The sequence below is a fragment of the Papio anubis genome, chromosome 3, assembly GCF_008728515.1.
Source record: "Papio anubis isolate 15944 chromosome 3, Panubis1.0, whole genome shotgun sequence".
NCBI lineage: Eukaryota > Metazoa > Chordata > Mammalia > Primates > Cercopithecidae > Papio > Papio anubis.
Genome location: NC_044978.1, coordinates 80325313 through 80347693, shown reverse-complemented (window position 1 = coordinate 80347693; position 22381 = coordinate 80325313). Strand labels below are relative to the sequence as shown.

General features: G+C 40.5%; 1 protein-coding gene across 1 annotated transcript; it reads right to left on the bottom strand.

Moving 5' to 3' along the window:
* Window positions 1–303: 303 nt before the first annotated feature.
* On the bottom strand, window positions 304–21045 carry ETNPPL (ethanolamine-phosphate phospho-lyase). Its single transcript, XM_003899079.3, has 13 exons — window positions 20832–21045; window positions 18172–18290; window positions 17749–17908; window positions 14337–14411; window positions 12543–12633; window positions 10566–10682; window positions 8594–8676; window positions 6984–7209; window positions 5768–5922; window positions 4673–4762; window positions 4309–4439; window positions 1908–1975; window positions 304–726 (listed from the first exon to the last, which is right to left on the bottom strand). Exons 1-13 carry the CDS (start codon window positions 20885–20887, stop codon window positions 598–600), a joined length of 1500 nt encoding a protein of 499 aa, XP_003899128.1. The 5' UTR covers window positions 20888–21045; the 3' UTR covers window positions 304–597.
* Window positions 21046–22381: the final 1336 nt, after the last annotated feature.

Genomic DNA, 22381 nt, shown 5'->3' with positions numbered 1-22381 from the left:
GATGGTGATTAACCAAGTTCCTTGCTAGAGGTCTGAATTATTCTATCCCTTTTTAATATTTGCTGTTTGTGACTTTTTTCTGAATGACTTTGCTTTTACCATCCCAACCCTTAATATTCCCTGCAAAGGGTAGGTAAACACTTTTCTGGTATTTTTTTTTGTTTACATCATGTTTTATTTTATTATAGTCAATAAATATACTTTTATATATGAAATCCTTATAGAATACATATTTTAAGGCACTAAGTCTCAAAAGTGAAGGAGCCTGTTACACTTTGCTCTCTAATTTGAAACATTGAAGCATGAGAGGTAAACCTGCCAATGTATTTTGAGTTTGTAAGCTTACGTTTAATAGAATAAATCAGGTAGCTTCAGAAATCTCAAGGAAGAAAATTAACAGGCTAGAGTCTGAACTAATAATCTTGACATGGTTTGATTATCACTTGGGTTATTCTGATTACTCATTTACCTTTTTGTTTACGAGTCTAAACTGACAATTCCACCTTTAGAGGTACAATAGAGCTATTAACTGATGAGACACATCTACTCATTCTCTATAACTCTGGACATCACATCTTGCTTTAAAATGCAAATCGTTCATGTCTTGAGCCTCTTACTGAGCAGTGAATGTGTATCTGCGCACATTCCGTTTCTCTTTCTGCTGGGATTTTCTCTGGAGTCAGTGGTGCTGTCCCTAAGCAGTTCTACGTGGGCTTCTTTCAGCATCTGCAAGACAGGCACACAAAGCTCCAGTGGGCATCCACCTCTAATCCCAACCAGCCTCCACAGGACTGACTTAACAAGCCCACACACAAACAAAGGACACAGGGAAACCAAACAAAACAACACTGCTTGCTCCTTTCTAACCCTCTCCTCAGTGTCTTCAATAGACATTTAAAATGTGATGTCAACAGAAAATCTGGGACTGCGAGTCAACTTTTCATAAAATGTGTGCCAACTTTGCTAACCCTAAAGTGGGATTTCTTGTGCTGAACACTTTTGTTTCATTTTGTTTTTTTGCAGGACTCTTTTTAATGCTTGGGGAACCAGCAGTTACAGCTGCAATTCTGTCTTAGACTTGATAAACTATTCTTGACATCAAAGAATAATTGATTCCTTTAATTGGTTTGTGTTGTTAGACGAGACAGAAGCCATGCTGTTAGCAAATCACTCGCTCTCCTTCAAACAGCCTGATGATTTTAATCATGAAAAAAGACTTTGCTGACTCCACTGGATGTGCCGGCAGGCTTGAGGCACTGGGTGTTCCTGTATGCATCTAACTCATAAACAAATAACAAATTATGCAACAAAGCCTCTCAAGTTATTGCCTTTCTGTTTCCCAGTCCAGGGTGCTCTTTCTCACACCCTCGGCAGCTCAGCAGAGAATGGCAAGGCCCTCTCCTGGAAGCACATCAAATGCAGAAACTAGGCCAGGCAGTGCCAGACAGTTCCCAGGCCCCATTGCCATTCGAAGCTTACACTTTAGTTCATTTTAGAACCGAACTCTGGCACTTCAGAACCTCCCTGCTAATGCTTCTGCTGATTGTAAAGGCAGTGTTTGAGAATCGGAGGCAGTCTCAGGCAGCCCTCAAGTAAAACAGGAAGGAACTTAGGCGGTTTGAATCCTCCCTCTATATTTTGTAGGCCATCTTTGCAGGCCCACGAGGCTGTTTTTGGTATGGGAATGATCCTGTAAGAATGGTTCTTTGGCTTTAGTCCTGTCAAATGATGTGACACTTGCTGTGGAAATTTAATTGTGCACTCAAAATTGCAACAACAAGCCAACCTAATACAGGCTGGTATTGTTCTAATGGTCATTGCACAATTTTTTGAAAATTTGTATTCCCTTTTTAAACATTCCCCAAATTTTAAACTTTCCCCCTAAAAATAAAGTAGCCGACTCTTACCTTTGTTTTGCATGGAATATTCTCAGAGGTCACACTTTCACTTTTGGTTCCCGTGGCTTCTTCTAAAACTAAATCAAGGAAGGTATTATGGAGAAGACATAACATAAAATAACATAAAAACCTAAGAAAAAAATCTCTTTGGTATCTTAGCAATACCTTTCATGAAGAATAGAAGGAAATGTTATGTGCTAAAAAAATGGGCTGGGCGCGGTGGCTCATGCCTGTCATCCCAGCACTTTGGGAGGCCGAGGCAGGTGGATCACAAGGTCAGGAGTTCGAGATCAGCCTGGCCAATATGGTGAAACCCCATCTCTACTAAAAATACAAAAATAACCCAGACTTGGTGGCATGCGCCTATAGTCCCAGCTACTTGGGAGGCTGAGGCAGAAGAATCACCTGAATCCGGGAGGCAGAGGTTGCAGTGAGCTGACATCACGCCACCGCACTCCAGCCTGGGTGACAGAGCAAGACTCTATCTCAAAAAAAAAAAAAAAAAGAAAAGAAAAGAAAAAGAAAAAGAAAAAAAAAAGTCACTGTTAAAATCACTTTAAGATTTTTTTTTGTAGTATTTTACCATTATCATTTATAGGTGGCACTAAGCCCATTTTACCTATTTGTCATTCACTTTATTCAAAGGAAGTTCTTCTGGTCCACTATTAAGAACACTCAAGCTCTGAGTTGATGCAGACGTAGAGTGACAGATTGTCCCAAGCCACACTCTGTCTTGTACCCTGCCCTATGGGATCAAAGGACACACCTGCTTGTGAGGAATGCTTGCCAGGTCTGGATGTGAGCATGCACTCTGAGTCCAAAGACAGTGACCGTATTTTTAATAACTTTGGTGGACTCTCAAGTTTCCAAACATTCACTATTCACTATCTATTTTGTATGCTATATGGATTCCTATCTTCTCAGTTTTACTCTAAAAGCTGAGTAAAGAAGTTGAATCTTTTTTTTTTTTTTTTTTTTTTGAGAGACAGGGTCTTATTCTGTCACCCAGGCTGAAGTGTAGTGGTGCAGCTCACTGCAACCTCCACCTTGCAGGCTCAAGTGATACTCTCACCTCAGCCAAGTCCCAAGTAGCTGGGGCTACAGGCGCATGCACCACCATGTCCAGCTAATTTTTGTATTTTTTTTTTTTTTAATAGAGAAAACCTTTCACCATGTTGCCCAGGCTGGTCTCCAGCTCCTGAGTGATCCTGATCTCAACTCAAGCGATCTGCCTACTTTGGCCTCGGGGATCTTATAGGCATGTGCTGCCATGCCACCCTGAATTGTGAAAATATAACTAAAGCAAAAACAACAATACCTATCATTTGTATCATGCTTTATGCTATTCAACATGGTTTTACAGTACTAATTTACTTTCTAATCCAATGTATGTTCATAACAAAGAAATAAATTAACCTAGTTGCATAATATAGGTAAACAAAAGATACATTTTTATGATAGACAATGGGCATGGTAGCACGCTCCTGTAGTCCCAGCTACTCAGGTGGCTAAGGGAGGAGAATTGCTTGAACCTGGGAGGCAGAGGTTGCAGTGAGCCAAGATCCCACCACTGCACTCCAGCCTGGGTGACAGAGCAAGACTCTGTCTCAGAAAATAAATAGATAAAAATTAAAAAATAAAAGTTAAAAATGCAAAGTTAGGCTGGATGCGGTGACTTACATCTGTAATCCTAGCACTTTGGGAGGTCGAGGCGGGTGGATCGCCTGAGGTCAGGAGTTCGATACCAACCTGGCCAACACAGTAAAACCCCATCTCTACTAAAAATACAGAAATTAGCCAGGCATGGTGGTGGGTGCCTGTAATCCCAGACACCCAGGTGGCTGAGGCAGGAGAATCACGAAACCTGGGAGGCGGAGGCTGCAGTGAGCTGAGATCACAACACTACACTCCAGCCTGGACGACAGAGGGAGACTCAGTCTCAAAAAAAATTAAAAAATAAAAAAAACCTTGCAAAGTTAAACGATTCAGCATATAGCAAAGAACTGTCACACTCTAGCCTATATAATTTTTTTTATCAGAAATGTTTCATGTGTTAATGGCACAATGCTGAAATACTCTACACTGTAGTATTTGTGGTGCATGGCACAATGCAGACATGCACTTTTAAATATGCTAGCTAGTCTAGAGTAAAAATAAATGACAAAACAGTATGTTCCTTCAGCAAAAACTTATATTTGGAGTTATATGAGTACAAACTGAAAATTTCAATTTAAGAGTCCATGTGGTTACTTTTTGGTTATCTTTTTCTAGTTCTAAATGGAAAGTTACACATTTATTTCTGCCCTGCCTCACTTCCATCATGAATAACAAGATGCATATGGTCATTATGACTAGGCCAGTGGGTTTGGGAGAGGCAACAAGAAGACATCTTAAAGATCCATGGACCCACCTGTTAGAACCCCATCAAGTTGGTCCACCATGAACTTTGCATCTTCTTCAGTGAAGCACATAGGTGGTTTTATTTTAAGTACATTTCTATGAGGTCCATCGGCACTGAGAAGCACACGTTTTTCTTTCATCCTAATTTGTGTAGGAAATGCATGTGAGTGCGTGCAAAGGATAACTACAATTACTGAAGAATGACGTGAACATAGAGCAGTTTAAGTATTCTGCATTTAAGAATCCCACGTTATAAATAGGATGTATTTTAAACTTTCCTTTTTCAGAGGGATGGGAGGAAGTCAAGCAAGCTTTCAAGTGGGTAGGCATCCTGCAGCCAAGATACCAAACAGGTGGGTGTGGGGGTGAATTACTTGTAGATGATGTGCTGAGCTTCAGCTGTGGCAGGGGTCCTTTTCAGATGGTCCTTCACTAAATCGATTCCAATAAAAAGGCCAACGCCCCTGCGAGAGGTAAAGAAAAACTTGACACACAATCTGTCCAACGCTCCATTGTCACAAAAAGTTAACACATCCCCAAACTTCCATTTAATTTCCAAGTTTAATTCTAACTAATCCAAGATACCAATCTATGTTCACAGTTGTTTCTACTTTTGGAAATAAATTAGTTTTTGTCATCCAGTTTTCTTTTCTCAATTATAAAAGAAAATGGCTTAAAAATAACCCTTTCATGCTATTTAGTTTCTCAGGATGTTAATGATGATAAATGTTAACATATATGTATATGTCAATATTTCATATATATATGAAAAATATCCAGCTTTTCAGAATAGCATTTTAAATAATTTTCAGTAAATTATTTAGAGCTACATTAGGTTCCTTCTTTTCATCTTTTGGGTGCTGACATTATCCTAACTTTATTTAAAAAGTGTAAAAGTCAGGAAAGACATGTACCAAAATGTTTTTTGTTGTTGTTGGTTTATTTATTATAGAAACAAGGTCTTGTTATGTTGCCCAGGCTGGTCTCAAACTCCTGGGCTCAAGCAATCTTCCTGCCTCTGCCTCCCAAGGTGCTGGGATTACAGGTGTGAACCACCACATCCGGCCCTACCCAAATGTTAACAGTGGTGATATCTGGATTCTGGAATAAGAATAATTTTTGCTATCTCTGTTTTTTGGTGTTTTTTAGATTTAGTTTTATGTACTTTATTGCAAACTTACAAGATAAAATATAAGCTATTATTATTATTAGAGACAGGATTTCACACTATGACCCAGGCTGGAATGCAGTGGCACAATCTCGGCTAACTGCAACCTCTACCTCCCAGGCTCAAGCGATTCTCATGCCTCAGCCTCTCAAGTAGCTGGGACTACAGGTGTGCGCCACCACACCTGGCTAATTTTTTGTAGTTTTAATAGAGATGGGGTTTCGCCATGTTGCCTAGCTTACAAACTATTATTATTTTGAAAAAAATGAGTAACTACATGACAACTTCATAATGAACATACCTAATATCGCCTATCAAAGCATGTTTAGCCTTCTGTTTTTTCAGTAACTCAGTAAGATAATTCCCTACTCTCGTGGCATTTCCTTGAAGGTCTTCATTTTCAATTATATCCAGGACAGCCAAACCAACAGCACAAGATACTGGATTTCCTCCATACTGTGAAAAAAAAAAAAAAGACAACAAATGAGAAAATGTACCAGTTGAATTAGTGGTATTCCCTCATCCATAAGAATTTGGCTCATACATACATAAGTGAAGATATAATTTTAATAAAATGTTATCTTATAATATTAGCATCTCATATTTAGAATAGAGCATGATTCTATTTATTCAGGATTGAGTGAAAATTCATTCTAAATTATACTCTCCAAGCTGCATAACTGGTATGAAGGACTACCAGGGAATTTATTTGCTCATCCAAACAAAAACCAGACATTATGTTGGGAGTTTAGGATTTCATAGTGTTGCCCAGTGAGGGAAATAGGGGTTTCTGCCCTTGAAGAGCTGAGTAAAAATAGCTAAGCAATGACATGTTCTCTGAATAATTTATGTCCTCAGATTTGAATCTTACTTTTAGATATAACAAGTCCTATTATATATACTGAACAAACTACAATAATTTTTCCAAGCTTAAAGCTTATGGGGATAAAGCAAAGAAATATAATATCCCAAAGATAAAAATTCAGTATCTCTTATGACAGCCATATAACATTCATAGTACTGAGTCACCAAAATACTTTAGAAGTGTTTTGGAAATTTAAGTATGATATGAAACAAAGAAATGAAAATATCATAACCTGTGGAATTTAGCAAGGCAATCATCTATCATTGGAAAAATCAATAAGACTGTTTTAGGACAGGTAAAGATATACAAGCAGAAATACAAGAAGCATTTTGCCAGATAGAATGAAATCTGGTTAGATAAAAGTTTGGCCATACCTAATGCACGTGGGGCTTAAAACCTAGATGACGGGTTGATAGGTGCAGCAAACCACCATGGCACATGTATACCTATGTAACAAACCTGCACATTCTACACATGTATCGCAGAACTTAAAGTAAAATTTACATGTTTTATTAAAATAAGAAAATCTTTGGCCAGAGTTCTGGGTGGTTAGCTGACAATACTGAGCTTTATTCTTTACTACATTGTCAAAAAATATAAGAACATGCATTATTTTTCCTTCTTAGCATTAAAGTTGGAGACCAAAATGTACCGTATTAAAATATTCCATCCCAGAGCTGCTGAAGGCTTCTGCAATTTCTTTGGTTGTTACCACGCATGCCACTGGATGGCCGTTGCCCATAGGTTTTCCCATTGTGACGATGTCTGGAACAAAGTCTTCACCATCCATTTGGAAGCTCCAGAAATGTTTCCCAACTCGGCCAAAGCCCACCTGAACTTCATCAGCTATAAACACACCCCCTGCGCCGTGCACATATCTGAAAAGCAAAGCAGCAGTCTAATGCATTCAGGTCACTGAGAGCCCCAAACCCAACCACAAAGATGCAAATTATTGTAGACAAAAAAAAAAAAAAAATGTTGTTAACCTGAAGAATTAATTTTTGTTAAAAAACATTTCAGTACTCTAAACCCCACATAAATATCATTGATTTTACAATATAATCACATAATTTTTAGATTAGATATATTCCATACCAGTTGGGTTTGTGCTGCTTAAAGTAAGCTATATTGCAGTATTTAAAAAAAATTTTTTAAGAGAGATGGGGTCTCACTCTGTTGCCCAGGCTGGAGTGCAGTGGTAAGATCAAACTCCCTGTAACCTCAAACCCTTGGGCTCAAGCCATCCTCCCACCTCAGCCTGCCCTGCCGAGTAGCTGGAACTACAGTCATGGGCCACTACGCCCAGATAATATTTTTAAAAAAGTTTTGTAGAGAGGGAGTCTTGCTATATTGCCCTGTTATTGAAGGGTATTGAAGTCCTGGCCTCAGGTGATCCTCCTGCCTTGGCCTCCCAAAGTGCTAAGATTATAGGCATGAGCCACAGCACCCAGTCTTATTACAGTATGTTAAGTGGGAAGAGAAAGAATCAAACAAGTAGTTGGTAACAGGGTTAGTCTTCAAATATTTACTAATTGGGAAGGCTTGTGTGATGGTTAATACTGAGTGTCAACTTGATTGGATTGAAGGACACGAAATATTGATCCTGGCTGTGCCTGTGAGGGTGTTGCCAAAAGAGATTAACATTTGAGTCAGTGGGCTGTGAAAGGCAGACTCACCCTTTATCTGGTGGGCACAATCTAATCAGCTGCCAGCAAATATAAAGCAGGCAGAAAAATGTGAAAATGAGAGACTGGCCCAGCCTCCCAGCCTACATCTTTCTCCCATGCTGGATGCTTCCTGCCCTCAAACATCGTACTCCAGGTTCTTCACTTTTGGGGCTTGAACTGGCTATCCTTTCTCCTCAGCTTGCAGACAACCTATTGTGGGACCTTGTGATCAAGTAAGTTAATACTTAATACCCCCGTGTGTGTGTGTGTATATGATTATATATATATGATTAGTTCAGTCCCTCTAGTTAACCCTGACTAATACAGATTTGGTACTAGTCAATCAGAGAGGATGCAGGCTGGGGGCTGGAGCAGAGTTCTGAACTCCCGTTGTTGGACCATGTGTTAACCTTGTACATGCTGGATCTTGGGGAAGGCTGAGAGAGCATCCAGGAGTCCTGGGATGGCAGGCGCTCAGGTGTGGCTATTTACCAGCTAATCAGGAATTATTTTAATATCTTAGCAACTAGTATGGCCCTACATAATTGTCACAGTGTTCTCAGTTTGACCAAGGAGGCCCAAGTCAAGTACATACTTTGCCACTTTCTGGAAGTAGCCTGCTGGAGGAATTATTTGTCCGCCACAACTCTGCATGGATTCAGCAATAAAGGCAGCAATCTATACAAGAGAAGATGGGGTCAAAGTCCATTAGGTCCCCCTACAACCCCCCCAAAAAGAGGATATCTTATAGAGCAGGTTTTTTTAAAAAATAGCTAGGAATAGACCTGTAGCAAGTGGCAAATTGGCCATTTGATTAAAGAAAAAAGAAAGGGTGTCTATGCTGGAAAAGCAATTGATTTAAAGCATTAACTTCTGAAAATCTAGGGTACCAATAAAGCTACCCTGAAAAACAGAGGAGATGAGAGGGCAACTTCCATTTCTCTATCATTACATGCAGCAGTTTCATTAGGATGAACTGAGTAAGACTGATATTTTTATTAGTCTTTGGTTATGAACCTGTAAAAAGTTACCTAGGTTCCAAGGGCATTGTTGTGATGCCTGTTTCTTAAGCTTGGTGAAGTAAGGCTGCCTGAGGCTGGAATTTGCACCATGGAAATGGGAGGGTGGTTTGTGGCCACACATTATAGTTACTGTGCTGTATTTCTAGGTTTTGCCCTAAACCACGCTTAACTCAACAGTAAGCAGTTAACAATAGGAACTACAGATGAATCATTCTAGAGACTAAGAAAAGAGAAGTAGGAAATAGATAATGTTGAAGGGAAAGCACAAAGAATGTGAGATGAGAAATCAAGAGAACTCAGGTTCTAGTTCAGATTACCCCTTAGTAATTGTAAGACCTTGGGTTAAATCCTTCACTTTTTAGATATTTAGTTTCTTAGCTATAAAATGAGGCTGTTGGACTCAAGATTTTTGCTGTACCATTCCAGGACTTTGCAAGCACATCTAATATTCTGAAGCACTGATCTTATATTTGTTCATTGCTTTCAGCACTGCTAATATGATAGCAATAATCCAATAAATGTTGAATGCTAAGTTTTTGAAAAATTATTCAAACCCTCTTTTAGCAGCAAAGAGTCTGTAAGATCTTGTTAATGTAAATTTTTTCCTAAAAGTATTGTTTGCCATTTGTTTAAACAGGTACAGACCACATTTGAAGAGCAAGAGTCTGAAGCTCCCCACAACACATAGAGCTTTATGTCTACCTGCACAGATGTTTCACATAAGAAGATACGAAAAACAAACGGGTTAGCCAAAAAAAAAAAAAAAAGAAGCAGCAGCAGCAGTTAAGAAATGTGAATGGCTCTCCAGTAATGAAGACAGAAATATCTGAGTTAATTAGAAAAAGAAAAGGCCTCATTTTTATTTCAGTTAAGGTTTTTTTAAATAGCCAAGTCTATGCCATAAGCTAATTTTAAGGCAAAATATTGTCAAGTTGCATTAAAATCCACATAAGTAACCTACAGATGGGCTGAGAATTGAGTATTAAGCTGAAGACAGTAGGGTGAAGACTGAGAAAATGAAAATACTTTTTTCCTGCTCTCAAGGATTTTGTTTCTGTCTTAGAAGTCCAGGCCCAGATCGGAAGAACATTTTCTGCCTTGGCTTACCCAGGTGCAAACCAGCCCCAGGCTCCATGGCTTCAAGAAGGTTGAAGTTCAAGGGAAGCACCAAGGCTCCCTTGTGGGTCTGGAAGTCTGCATTGATCCTGAGGTCCCAGGGCTACTTTGTCTCTTCTCTTCCCTTCACCATATAATGACCCCTACCCCTCTAGACTAGACCCTGCATACCAATGAAAAGGTCAGAATTAGGCCACCAGTTCTGGAACCAGATAGTGGTTGTATTTCCAGGATAAATAAAAGTAGACAGTCTTAGAGGCATGATTGTAATAACGCACTGTTTGAAGTTTGAATCAAGTGAAAACATAACTAGAGAAGAACAGAAAGGGACATTAGATATAATCCTTTTCCATCTCTTCATTGAATCCCAACAGTTCCAATCCCTTTTATAAAAGATGTTGAGATGTTTCCAAAGCTATAAATACAAACCTTCCTTCCACTATTATGAGCATCTTCAATGATTTTCTTCACTTCATCTGCATAAGCACTGGCTGGGTCTGCATGGTCTTCTCTATATTTTCCTCTGTAAGTATCTGGAGTTGGTGCCTGAAAACGTCAAATAATGCAGTTGCTTGTAATTTGCCCTTTCGACAAACCTTAAAAAAAAGGCATTTCCCAGCCGGGTGCAGTGGCTCACGCCTGTAATCCCAGCACTTTGGGAGGCTAAGGCGGGCGGATCACGAGGTCAGGAGATCGAGACCATCCTTGTTAATAAGGTGAAACCCCCTCTCTACTAAAAATACAAAAATTAGCCGGGCGTGGTGATGGGCACCTGTAGTCCCAGCTACTCAAGAGACTGAGGCAGGAGAATGGCGTGAATCCGGGAGGCAGTGCTTGCAGTGAGCCGAGATTGCGCCACTGCACTCCAGCCTGGGCAACAGAGCAAGACTCCATCTCAAAAACAACAAAACAAAATAAAACAAAACAAAAAGGCATTTCCCTACAAGAACATGTTAGAATGGTGATCATGTGAACTTAAGATACTTTAGGTTTTTTTGTTCTTTTTTTTCCTTAACATTTCTAAATTCTGTGAAGAACTGACATCTTCGAATTGTGAACAGAAGCTTGGATTTGCTTCCAGACTGCTATAAATCAAGACTATATCCCTCCTCACATAAATAGAAAATTCAAATCAACAAGTGTGATGATACTATTTTAAAATGTCAGTGAAAGGAAACTGTATTAACTAGTCAGTATTTAAAATGAGCCAACACTGATCAACTATATTACAAATCGTAATCATTCAGAAAACTAGAGTGTGTTAGCACTCACTCCAGATCTTAAAATCTTGAAAGAAAGTATTGATGATTCTCAAGAAATTGGCCAGGCGCGGTGGCTCACGTCTGTAATCTTTGGGAGGCTGAGGTGTGCCAGTCTCTTAAGGTCAGGAGTTTGAGACCAGCCTGGCCTACACGATGAAACGCTGTCTCTACAAAAAATACAAAAATTTGCAGGGTTTGGTAGAGTATGCCTGTAATCCCAGCTGCTCTGGAGGCTGAGGCTAAAGAATTGCTTGAACATGGTAGGCGAAGGTTTCAGTGAGCCAAGATCATGCCACTGCACTCCAGCCTGGGTAGCAAAGTGAGACTCTGTCTCAAAAAAAAAAAAAAAAGAAAAAGAAAAAAGGAAATTATGCTGATCCTCAGTTAAGACAAAAACACCAAATAAACTTTACTTTTTCAACAACTTGGTTGGTTTCTTTATTTTACTTAATAAAGCTATATAATAATTTAGCATTATTGTACAGAGCAATTTATTTTTTTTATTTTTTTCCTTTTTTTTTTTTTTTTGAGATGGAGTCTCGCTCTGTCACCCGGGTTGGAGTGCAGTGACATGATCTCAGATCACTGCAACCTCCACCTCCTGGGTTCAAGGGATTCTCCTGCCTCAGCCTCCCAAGTTGCTGTGACTACAGGCGCCTGCCACCACACCTGGCTAATTTTTGTACTTTTTAAAAGTAGAGACAGGATTTCGCTATGTTGTCCAGGCTGGTCTTTAATTCCTGATCTCAAGTGATCTGCCTGCCTCGGTCTCCCAAAGTGTTGGAATTACAGGCGTGAGCCACTGTGCCCGGCCAAGAACAATTTAAATACACACTTAGTTCAACTCTGAATTTTGAGTTGGCATTTGTGACAGAAAATATAACTGAAGATTAAGGAGCAAGAAAAATAAAATGATAGCTCTGAACAACTACTAAACTAATTTGCCTATTGTAATACTCATCAATATATTTTAAATAGATAAATAGATTTTAAATAACATTCTGTCAGTATTTAGCCCTTTGACCTTAGCAAGCCACATAACTGCTCTTGATTTTAGTTTATCTTAGATGAAAGCATTGGGCCGGATTATCATTAAGCATTCCTCCAGTACTAACATTCTGATTTAGGATTCTAAGACACTTACCACATGTACAAATTCTTTTTTGACATCTTTTCCTTTCTGAAACTTATATGGGCTAATCTCGATTAAGGATGATAGGTGACCATGGTAAGCACTGAAAAGAGAAAAAAAAAAACATTTTTTTTAACCAAAATAATTCCAAGAGAGATGTTTTCAAATATACAAAAACCAGTGTTGCATTTCATCCATATGTATCCATTCAGGGAGAATTTCAACACTGGTGCCAGATTTGACTATATGGAATCTGATTTTTCATGGCAAGACTGGCCCTTAATGTGTCCAATTCTTCCTTTACATGTAATAAAACCCACAGAAAGCCAAGCATGTGTCCTCATTGACAATTTCTTTTTCGTTGGGAAAAACTGATGTATTTGGATTATATTGCTAAATGAGATTGTCTAAATGTGAAAAATTGTTTTCTATATCCTCATGCAATACTTTACATGTATGTATTCTTTAAATGTGTTAAAAGAATACGTGTTACATTCTAGTAAATTTAAAAACAACTTTATCTCATAGAATGGGCATCTGTTTCTGTTTGGGATGATTTCTAAAGCATGTCCACTTGCAAATATTAGGCAAATACTACTTGAGAAGGAAAAGGAGGCCTTTTTAAGAACCAAGATTGAAGCTAGCCATATGCAGAAGAATGAAACTGGACTCCTGCCTTTTACAATATACAAAAATTAACTCAACATGGATTAAAGACTTAAATTTGAGACTTAAAACTGTAAAAATCCTAGAAGAAACCCTAGGAAATACCATTCTGGACCTCAGCCTTGGCAAAGAACTTATGAATAAGTTCCCAAAAGCAATTGGGAAGGGCATGAAATGAGGTGCATATTTAACTTCACCCTCTACATCTGAAGTCAGTGAGTGGGGTGGAGGAGTAGACAAAAATTTAAAAGAAAAAAAAATCCCTAGGCTGGGCTCAGTGGCTCACGCCTGTAATCCTAGCACTTTGTGGGGCTGAGGAAGGCGGATAACTTAAGGTCAGGAGCTCGAAACCAGCCTGGCTAACATGGTGAAACCCTGTCTTTACTAAAAATATAGAGAAGTTAGTTGGGCATTTAGGAAGGCGCCTGTAATGCCAGCTAACTCCAGAGGCTGAGGCAGGAGAATTGCTTGAACCCGGGAGGCGGAGGTTGCAGTGAGTGGAGATCGCGTCACTGCACTTCAGCCTGGGCGACACAGCGAAACTCCATCTCAAAAAAAAAAAAAAAAAAAAAAAAAAGTCTAATAAAGATGGAAGTTGCCAGATTTCTTGTTTAAAATGTAATAAATTTATGTTTGAGAGCTAAGATTAGATAGTGACTGTTAATAATTACAGGCTAATGAAAAGCTTTAAATTTTACGTGGCTGCTGGTTTTCTTTAAAATTTGCTCTAAATTGTTATCTTTAAAATTAGTGACTGCGAATAATCGTAATAGTGAAGTGAGTGCTTGAATTTTTTGGAAATTAATTGTATTCTTATTTGGAAAGCAATTTTATTACTTACATGTTACTAGTGGTTCAATAAATAATGTGTGAAAAGTAATCCATGATTCATGCAAACTCCATGAAGCTACATCCCCCTCAGTACCCAAGAGAGCCTCTCCCACTTCCTGGTACTTAGAAGGAATTAAGTATTCCTCTCGATTTAAGCTGGCCTTGATAGCTTAGTACATAATTTTAAAAAACATTGCTCCATATATCTGTCCTCCTTCACGTGTGTTTATGGTACTAGTATGGATAGGATCAATACGATTTTGTCTCTGAAGAATCTTCTTGCTTAGAAACCTTGTGTCCAAGACTTACTGGTCAAGAGTGATCACATCCTGGTGGCCTCTGAACTGCCGAGCCAGGCGTAAGGCTAAGTCGTTGGCTTCGGATCTATTAAGATAACAGAGAGAGAGGACACTGACACAATCTCTTTTTAAAACATTTAGGATGTGCCAGGCACGGTAGCTCACACCTGTAATCCTAGCGCTTTGGGAGGCCAAGGAGGGCCGATTGCCTGAGCTCAGAAGTTAGAGACCAGACTAGGCAACACGGTGAAACCCCGTGTCTACTAAAATACAAAAAATTAGCCAGGCATGGCAGCGTGGGCCTATAGTCTCAGCTACTTGGGAGGCCAAGGCAGGAGAATTACTTGAACCTGGGAGGTAGAGGTTGCAGTGAGTGGAGATCGCCCCACTGCACTCCAACCTGGGTAACAGAGTGAGACTCCATCTCCAGAACAATAACAACAACAACAACAACAACAAAAACATTTAGGATGTTAATTACCAAAGTTGTAAGATTACATTTATTCAGAAACTTACAAAATAATAAGTTGAAATCCTCTACTTCCTCTATCTTGCCCACCCACTTTACCCTTCTAATGTAAGTTTCCCTAGATGTTTTCAATAAAGAATGAGACATATAGAAGAAACCCAATAAACATTAAGGATATGCTGCCCATTTCAGACTTTAGTTCAGCCACATAGTGACTGAGGACATGAAGAAGCCTTCATTAAACCTGATCTCCACAGGAGGAATGGGAGACTGAGGGCCCATTAGGTTGGCTGCCAACCTATGTCGTATTTACCCAATATTTGACTAGCTTCCTTCTCTATAAAATGAGTATCAAATTTTTTCCTATGTATTTCAGATAATCTAAATATACTACCAAACACAGGAAGAAAATAATAATAAGTGGAATGTTTACTATCTGCTAAACATCATGCTGAGGATTTTGCTTGTATTTATTCTTGTAACAACATAAAAGTACTGCCATCTCCTTTTTAAGGATAAAACAGCCTCAGAGAGGTAAAGTTATCAGAATAAGGTCTCATAGCTAATATGAGGTAGAGCAGGATTCAGACTGAAGACTTTTTTACTTTAAGAATATTTTGTTGGCCAGGCATGGTAGTGGTGGCTCATGCCTGTAATCTTAGCACTTTGGTAGGCCAAGGCAGGAAGATTTCTTGAGGTCAGGAGTTGAAGATCAACCTGACCAACCTAGCGAGACCCTGTCTCCGAAAATAATGAAAAATTTTTTTAAATTAAAAAAAAAGAATATTAGTCTTGGATGGGTGCAGTGGCTCATGTCTGTAATCCTAGCACTTTGGGAGGCTGAGGCAGGCAGATTGCTTGAGCCCACGAGTTTGAGACCAGCCTGGGCAACATGGTGAAACCCCATCTCCACAAAAAGCACAAAAATTAGGCCAGGCATAGTGGCTCACCCTATAACCCCAACACTTTGGGAAGCTGAGCCAAGTGTAGTGGTGTGACCCACCACGCTGGATATAAATTTGGTTTTAAAATATCTTAATGCAAAGTGAATCACAGAGAGTCATATAATCAAATATTCACAAAATGTCTAATAGTTAATTTTCATATATATTTCTTTCTTTCTTTTTTTTTTTTTTTTTTTTTGACGGAGTCTCATGCTGTTACCAGGCTGGAGTGCAGTGGCATGATCTTGGTTTACTGCAACCTGACTCCCTGGTTCAAGCAATTCTCCTGCCTCAGCCTCCCAAGTAGCTGGGACTACAAGTGTGCACCACCACGCCAAGCTAATTTTTGTATTTTTAGTACAGACAGGGTTTCACCATGTTGGCCAGGATGGTCTTGATCTCTTGACCTCGTGATCCACCCGCCTTGGCCTCCCAAAGTGCTGGGATTACAGGCATGAGCCACCACCCCCAACCATATTTCATTTTTAAAATAGGAGTTTCTACTATACATTTATATAGCTTCCTCTAATATAATATTGCATTTCAAGCACATATTTAGGCATGCATTTGCAAAAACATACTTCTAGATATCTGCATAATAGTCTATAGAATGGATATACAATGATTTGAATTTACAGAATTTAAAAGTAGGGGCCAGGCACGGTGGCTCACACCTGTAATCCCTGCACTTTGGAAGGCTGAGGTGGGCAGATTGCTTGAGCCCAGGAGTTCAAGAGCAGCCTGGGCAACATAATGAGTGCCTGTCACTAAAAAACAAACAAAACAAAACAAAAAAACTAAGTTAAAAAGTTGAGGCGGCCCAAGGGGCCTGCGTGGGGATGGCCAGCCTGTGGGCATTGGTGCTGGCCCCAGGGACCCCACGCTGACCCTGAGGTGCTGCTGGTAGCCTCATGCATGGCCTTCCAGGCCAGTGGTGCTCCTTCTGGCTGGGCACGGTTGCTTATGCCTGTAATCCCCGCACTTTGGGAGGCCGAGGCAGGCGGATCACCTGAGGTCAGGAGTTTGAGACCAGCCTGACTAACATGGAGAAACTCCATTTCTACTAAAATACAAAATTAGCTGGGCGCGGTGGCGCATACCTGTAATCCCAGCTACTCAGGAGGCTGTGGCAGGAGAATCCCTTGAACTCGGGAGGTGGAGGTTGCAGTGAGCTGAGATAGTGCCATTACACTTCAGCCTGGGGAAAAAGAGCGAAACTCCATCTCAAAAAATAAATAAATAAATGAAACTTGAAATGTATCTATTTGAGTTTCCCTCTTTTTCCTTTCTTTCTTTCTTTCCTTTTTCTTTTTTTTTTTTTTTTTTTTTTTTGAGACGGAGTCTGACTCTGTTGCCCAGGCTGGAGTGCAGTGGCATGATCTTGGCTCACTGCAAGTTCCCCCTCCCGCGTTCATGCCATTCTCCTGCCTCAGCCTCCCGAGTAGCTGGGACCACGGGCACCCATCACCACGCCTGGCTAATTTTTTGTACTTTTAGTAGAGACAGGGTTTCACTGTGTTAACTAGGATGGTCTCAATCTCCTGGCCTCGTGGTCTGCCCTCCTCAGCCTCCCAAACTGCGGGGGTTACAGGTGCGAGCCACTTTTTACAGGCAGGCCTTCTTTCTTTTCTTGTGTTTGTGTTGGGGAAATATGCTCAATTTTCAACAATCAAAAATCTTTAAAAATTATAGCTTGTTTAGTAGAGTTATTTCTTGGCTAAAGTTCCTCATACACTCATTGAAAGAATATCTTGGCCTATTGATCCTTTAGCTACTTATTGCACTGCCTGAGGAGGTGAGCATCATTTGACCAGTTTGATTCAGAGTCTTGGAATAAAGTGGGAGAACCAGAAAGGCCAGGTCCCTAATGTGTGATCACTTAGTGAATGGCAAGAAACTCAGCAGACCTTTTTAGACAAGCTCCACCATGAATCAAAAGGAAAGATTTGTGTGAAAGAGTAGACAAAGCTTAGTGGGAATGGGGAGGGGTGGGAAACCATGAAACATACCCTGAATTTGTAAAATAACAAACAGAGAGCTTCTCCGGCAGAGTGGCTGAAAGGCGCTTGGCATACTCAACAATGTTGTCGTGGAGGAATCGAGAATTTGTATTTAGCAGTTCCATCTGTTTCAAGGCAGCTTTGACCACTTCTGGGTGACAGTGTCCCACTAAAGTTTATGAAACAAAAGCCCAACAAGTAAGTTAGAATTCTAAGTGCCTGGGAATAAGAGGAATGATGAAGCAAACAAACAAACAAAAGTTGAGTTCCTTTCTCTTCCATATTTTACTGAGATTTTCCCCGCTAGGACTACTGGCCCACTCAGCACAGGAACTGCAGCCACTGCAATTCCCTAGACAAATATTAAGTGTTCCAAGTCAGTTTTACTCCATGAACATTTCCTTCAAAGCACTGCAAGGACAGGACATTTACCATGGGCAACATTGTTGATGCAGTCCAAGTACTGTTCACCGTTCTCATCAAACATGTACTGCCTCCGGGCTCTCACTATTTTGATGGGATCCGACGCAAAGAAAACTTTGCATGAGGGCCTAGAAATAATCAAAGGAAACACTTTGGTCTGGTAGGACTACTCTCAGTATTTTTCCTTCTCAATGAAGGTCACCATCTGTGGAAAAGTACAATTACATAAAGGAAAGGGAAAGCACAACCTGGATGACATACATTTCTTTTCATCTCATGTAAACCTGGAAACTTTTATGTTAATCCCCCATTCATGACATTGTTCACATTCCTTATGCTTGTTATGTTAAATGTGCCATGATTTGACAGTTTATTAGAGGCACATGAATCCGCTCTCTGATGGTTCTAATCACACAAACCAATAACTACTTTTCCTTTGAGAAATTTTGTTCTATCAGAAAAAAAAAAAAAAAGACAAGTTTTTTTGGGGGGCTTAATGTGTCAGAAACTGTTACATATTTTGTAAATATTATTTAATTCTGCCAACAATCCTATGCAATAGAGGTTATTATCATTCTCACTCTCACAGGTGAGGAGACCAAGGCACAGAGAAATTAAGAAACTGGCTTAAGGTTCCACAGACAGTAAATGAGAAAATCAGAATTTGCAAGTAGGCTGTGTTGTGCCATCGCCCAAGGTAGACATCTCTATTTCCCCTTCAATCTAATGTATAAAGACATGAATAGCGCTAAAAACTAAATACAAATAACCTAGAGTTAAATACTACGAAGTTTTATAGATCATTTTCATTTTCATGTATTTTGAGTGGTACTTGTCCTGTATCAAATGGATTTTCCATTATTAACTAATGAAATTCAATTATGCTTCTAACCACTTAATATGTTTTTTGAGCATAATAAAGTCATCCATACTTTTATTTGGATGAATGTTTGGAGTATACATTTTATCACACAGAAATTTCATAAAGCCTTCTAATCTTGGCTTTATGAATATTTAAGAACTAAAGTTAAATATATTTATTTATTTTGGTGATTTTGGATACACACAAAAAAGCCCTCACACACATTGGAGGTAGTTTTAGTAGTAGAAATATACTAAATTGATATGTAACTGTTTAGAAGGAATTTTGATTATTATGAGCAGTAGGTAACCTCAAATTTTAAAATTGCACAAGGGTGTGTTATATATTGATGCTTTTTCAGCATCATCAGCTGAAATGAAAATAATATTTTATAAGAATTTCTTATTGGTTCAAACTCAGCTGTTTACACCTAAAAGTTAAAATCCAAAAAAAAAATCTTTGTTAAGGTTGTGGGCTGAAAGCTGCAGACTTCACATTGCCTTTTTAACACATTTTCCACCTTGCCCGTCAGACTTGAGGTAAAATTCTCCTTCTTCCAGTCAGCCCATGGCTACACTCGTGCTTTTAGAAAATTTGTTCTGCTCATGTCAGAAACTATTAGGCATTCACTGGAATCTAACTATGTAAGATTGAAAACTAACAGAGTGAGTGATTAGAAAAAGTAGGGTAGTGATTGATTAATGGGGGAAGAACTGGACTATTTTGACCCCACTTGGCGGCTGAGAGAGACGGGACTAGTCTTCCAAATCACCATCTAGAAACCCCTCCAGTTGGGTGAGGAGCTTCAGTCTGAGAAACTGTCCAGCATTCCTCCGAAGAGGATGCGGATTGTTTTCCTCCTTGTAACCTCAAGCGCTCTCTCATGCCCACTGGCCCCGCTGCAGTCTTTCATTTCAAGTGAATATTGCAGACGGTTGACTTTACAGTGTTCGGGATCATGAATCATCATTTATATTTACACGTATCTTTTTAAAAACCACCCACAAAACACTAACATATTAATCTCATCTGCTTGCTCCTGTGAAGTAGAATGTTATTCTTACTTTCATAGAAGAGACAATTAAAGTAATTTGACAGAGGTCACACAGGGAATATGACACCCAACGAGGGCCAGAGCCCCGTCGGTCTTATATGCTCACCATCAGATTAGCAAGTCGTCTGTGACAGGGGCAAGACAAGCAGACTGGGGAGAACACAGCTTGGGAGACCAAGTTGGGTAAGAGGGATCCAAATAAAATCTCTGCTTTTCTAACAGAAGGTGGTTTCAAGTTTTCCATTGGCTAGGTTAACACTTCACCGCTTAACCAAGCATGCAAGAAGAAAAAACTCACTTTAAGTAAAAATTGTCAGAATTAGTTTGTTTGCAGAGCCATCATGAAAACATATTTCTGAGTTCACAGTTTCCAAAAACTTTCGAGTTGGATGGGGGTGGCGGAGCGCTATCTTTCTCCCACCCACCTCCCATCCCTGGAATGGTGTCTGCTAGGGCTATTGGCTGTCATCCACCAACCCCTCTAGCCGGCCGGCAGCCCCCGCTAGTCCGCAGGCTGCAGAGCGAGCCGGGGACTTTCGAGCGGGCAGGGAGCCCAGTGTTCCGGGCTCCAGGAGCGTTTCTGGGAGCCCGCGCGGCCCCTGCAGGTGGAGGCGCACAGGGCGTGTGCACAGGGGCGGCGGGCACGGAGGGCGGCGGTGGCATCGCTGGTTCCCTACCCGGCTTCATCTCTCCAACCTCTGCACTCGTTATTGCCCCCTCTCTGCACTTTCTTCTGGGCCAGGGTGTCCTTACCCGATGTGCTTCTTCCTCAGCGCCAGAGTGTCCCGCTTGCTGTACAGCTCGCACATGGTGGCGGGGTGCAGGGCGTCTGTCCGGTCTGCGCACCTCCTTCGCTAGCCTGGGACTGCCTTGGCGGCCCCGGCCTTCCTCCCGTTATCCCTCGTGGCGTTCTCTTGCCCGGGGCGTCGGAAGTCACTGGTGTCATCAACTAGCTAGGATTATCTCCCTTTTAAGTCTGGCTCTGGCGTTGACCTCCGCCAAGTCCCTCCTCCTCCCCCGCCGGGGCCGCGGGCAGGTCGCCGGGCTAGCAGCTCATTCGCCACCACCCTGTCCTGCCTGGGCGGCTCGGCCCTGCCCGCCCCTATCATTCCTCTAATTCTCCTTTCATTCTCCTAACTTTGCCTCCTTTGCTTTTCCTCCTCCTCTGCCTGCGAATTCCCCCCTTCCCACGTTTCTTTTTAGTGTAGTCTTTTATTTTCTGGTAAAAATTGAGGAGTTAGGCGTTTCCCGGATCAAGACTCACTGCGCAGTCGGATAAGGTAACCTACCATTTACTCAGCACAAGGACGCGTCCTAACGAGAAATAACCCGGACTCAGCCTGTTATCACCATTGGCGGTAATGATGTAGGCAGTGTTTCAAATATCTGCTTTAACAATAATTACACTTCTAATTCTTCTAACTATACAACTTACAAAACACATTCACATGACTTATCTTGTTCAGTCTTCAAAATAACCCTGAGAGATGACCACGAGTGTTAATAAACGGGGAAAGTGAGGTTATTCCTTGTTCTAATGATTACACATCCGCTGGATGCTGAAAACGGGACTCATTCTTAGATTTCTTGACTTCCCTCAAGATGGTCTTCTCACACTGATCATATCTGAAGCTAAACATGTGCACAGGTAGAATCTTAATTAACTGTATCATTAAATCATGCATTATTTTAACTAGAAGTCATCTGGTTTAACTTCTCTGCTCTGTAGATAAGAACGATGAGGCACAGGAAAGATGAAGGTTTATTCAAGTTCACACAAACACTTCGTCATTGGGTTAAGGATAGGTCATTTCATTCTCTTTTGAAAGGGCAGTAGGGAAAGCTTAATTTGTATCTATCAACACATTTGATAAATATTTGCAACTGATCTGTCTCTTGAAAAAAGTTGTTAATATATATTCATGCACTGCAGGAGGAGTAGAATTGGATTGCCTAAGAGAAACGGAGTCCTGTGAGAAACACTGTGTTAATTCTAGGTTTTAAGCCAGGCGTGGTGACTCACGCCTGTAATCCCAACGCTTTGGGATTAATCCCAAACTGGGAGATCACCTGAGGTCTGGAGTTCCAGACCAGCCTGGCCAACATAGCAAAATCTCGTCTCTACTAAAAAAATACAAAAATTAGCCAGCATGGTGGCGGGCACCTTTAATCCCAGTTACTTGGGAGGCTGAGGTGGGGAGAATCGCTTGAACCCGGGAGGCAGAGGTTGCAGTGGGTTGAGATCATGCCACTGCACTCCAGCCTGGGCTACAGAGTGAGACTCCATCTCAAAAAAAAAAAAA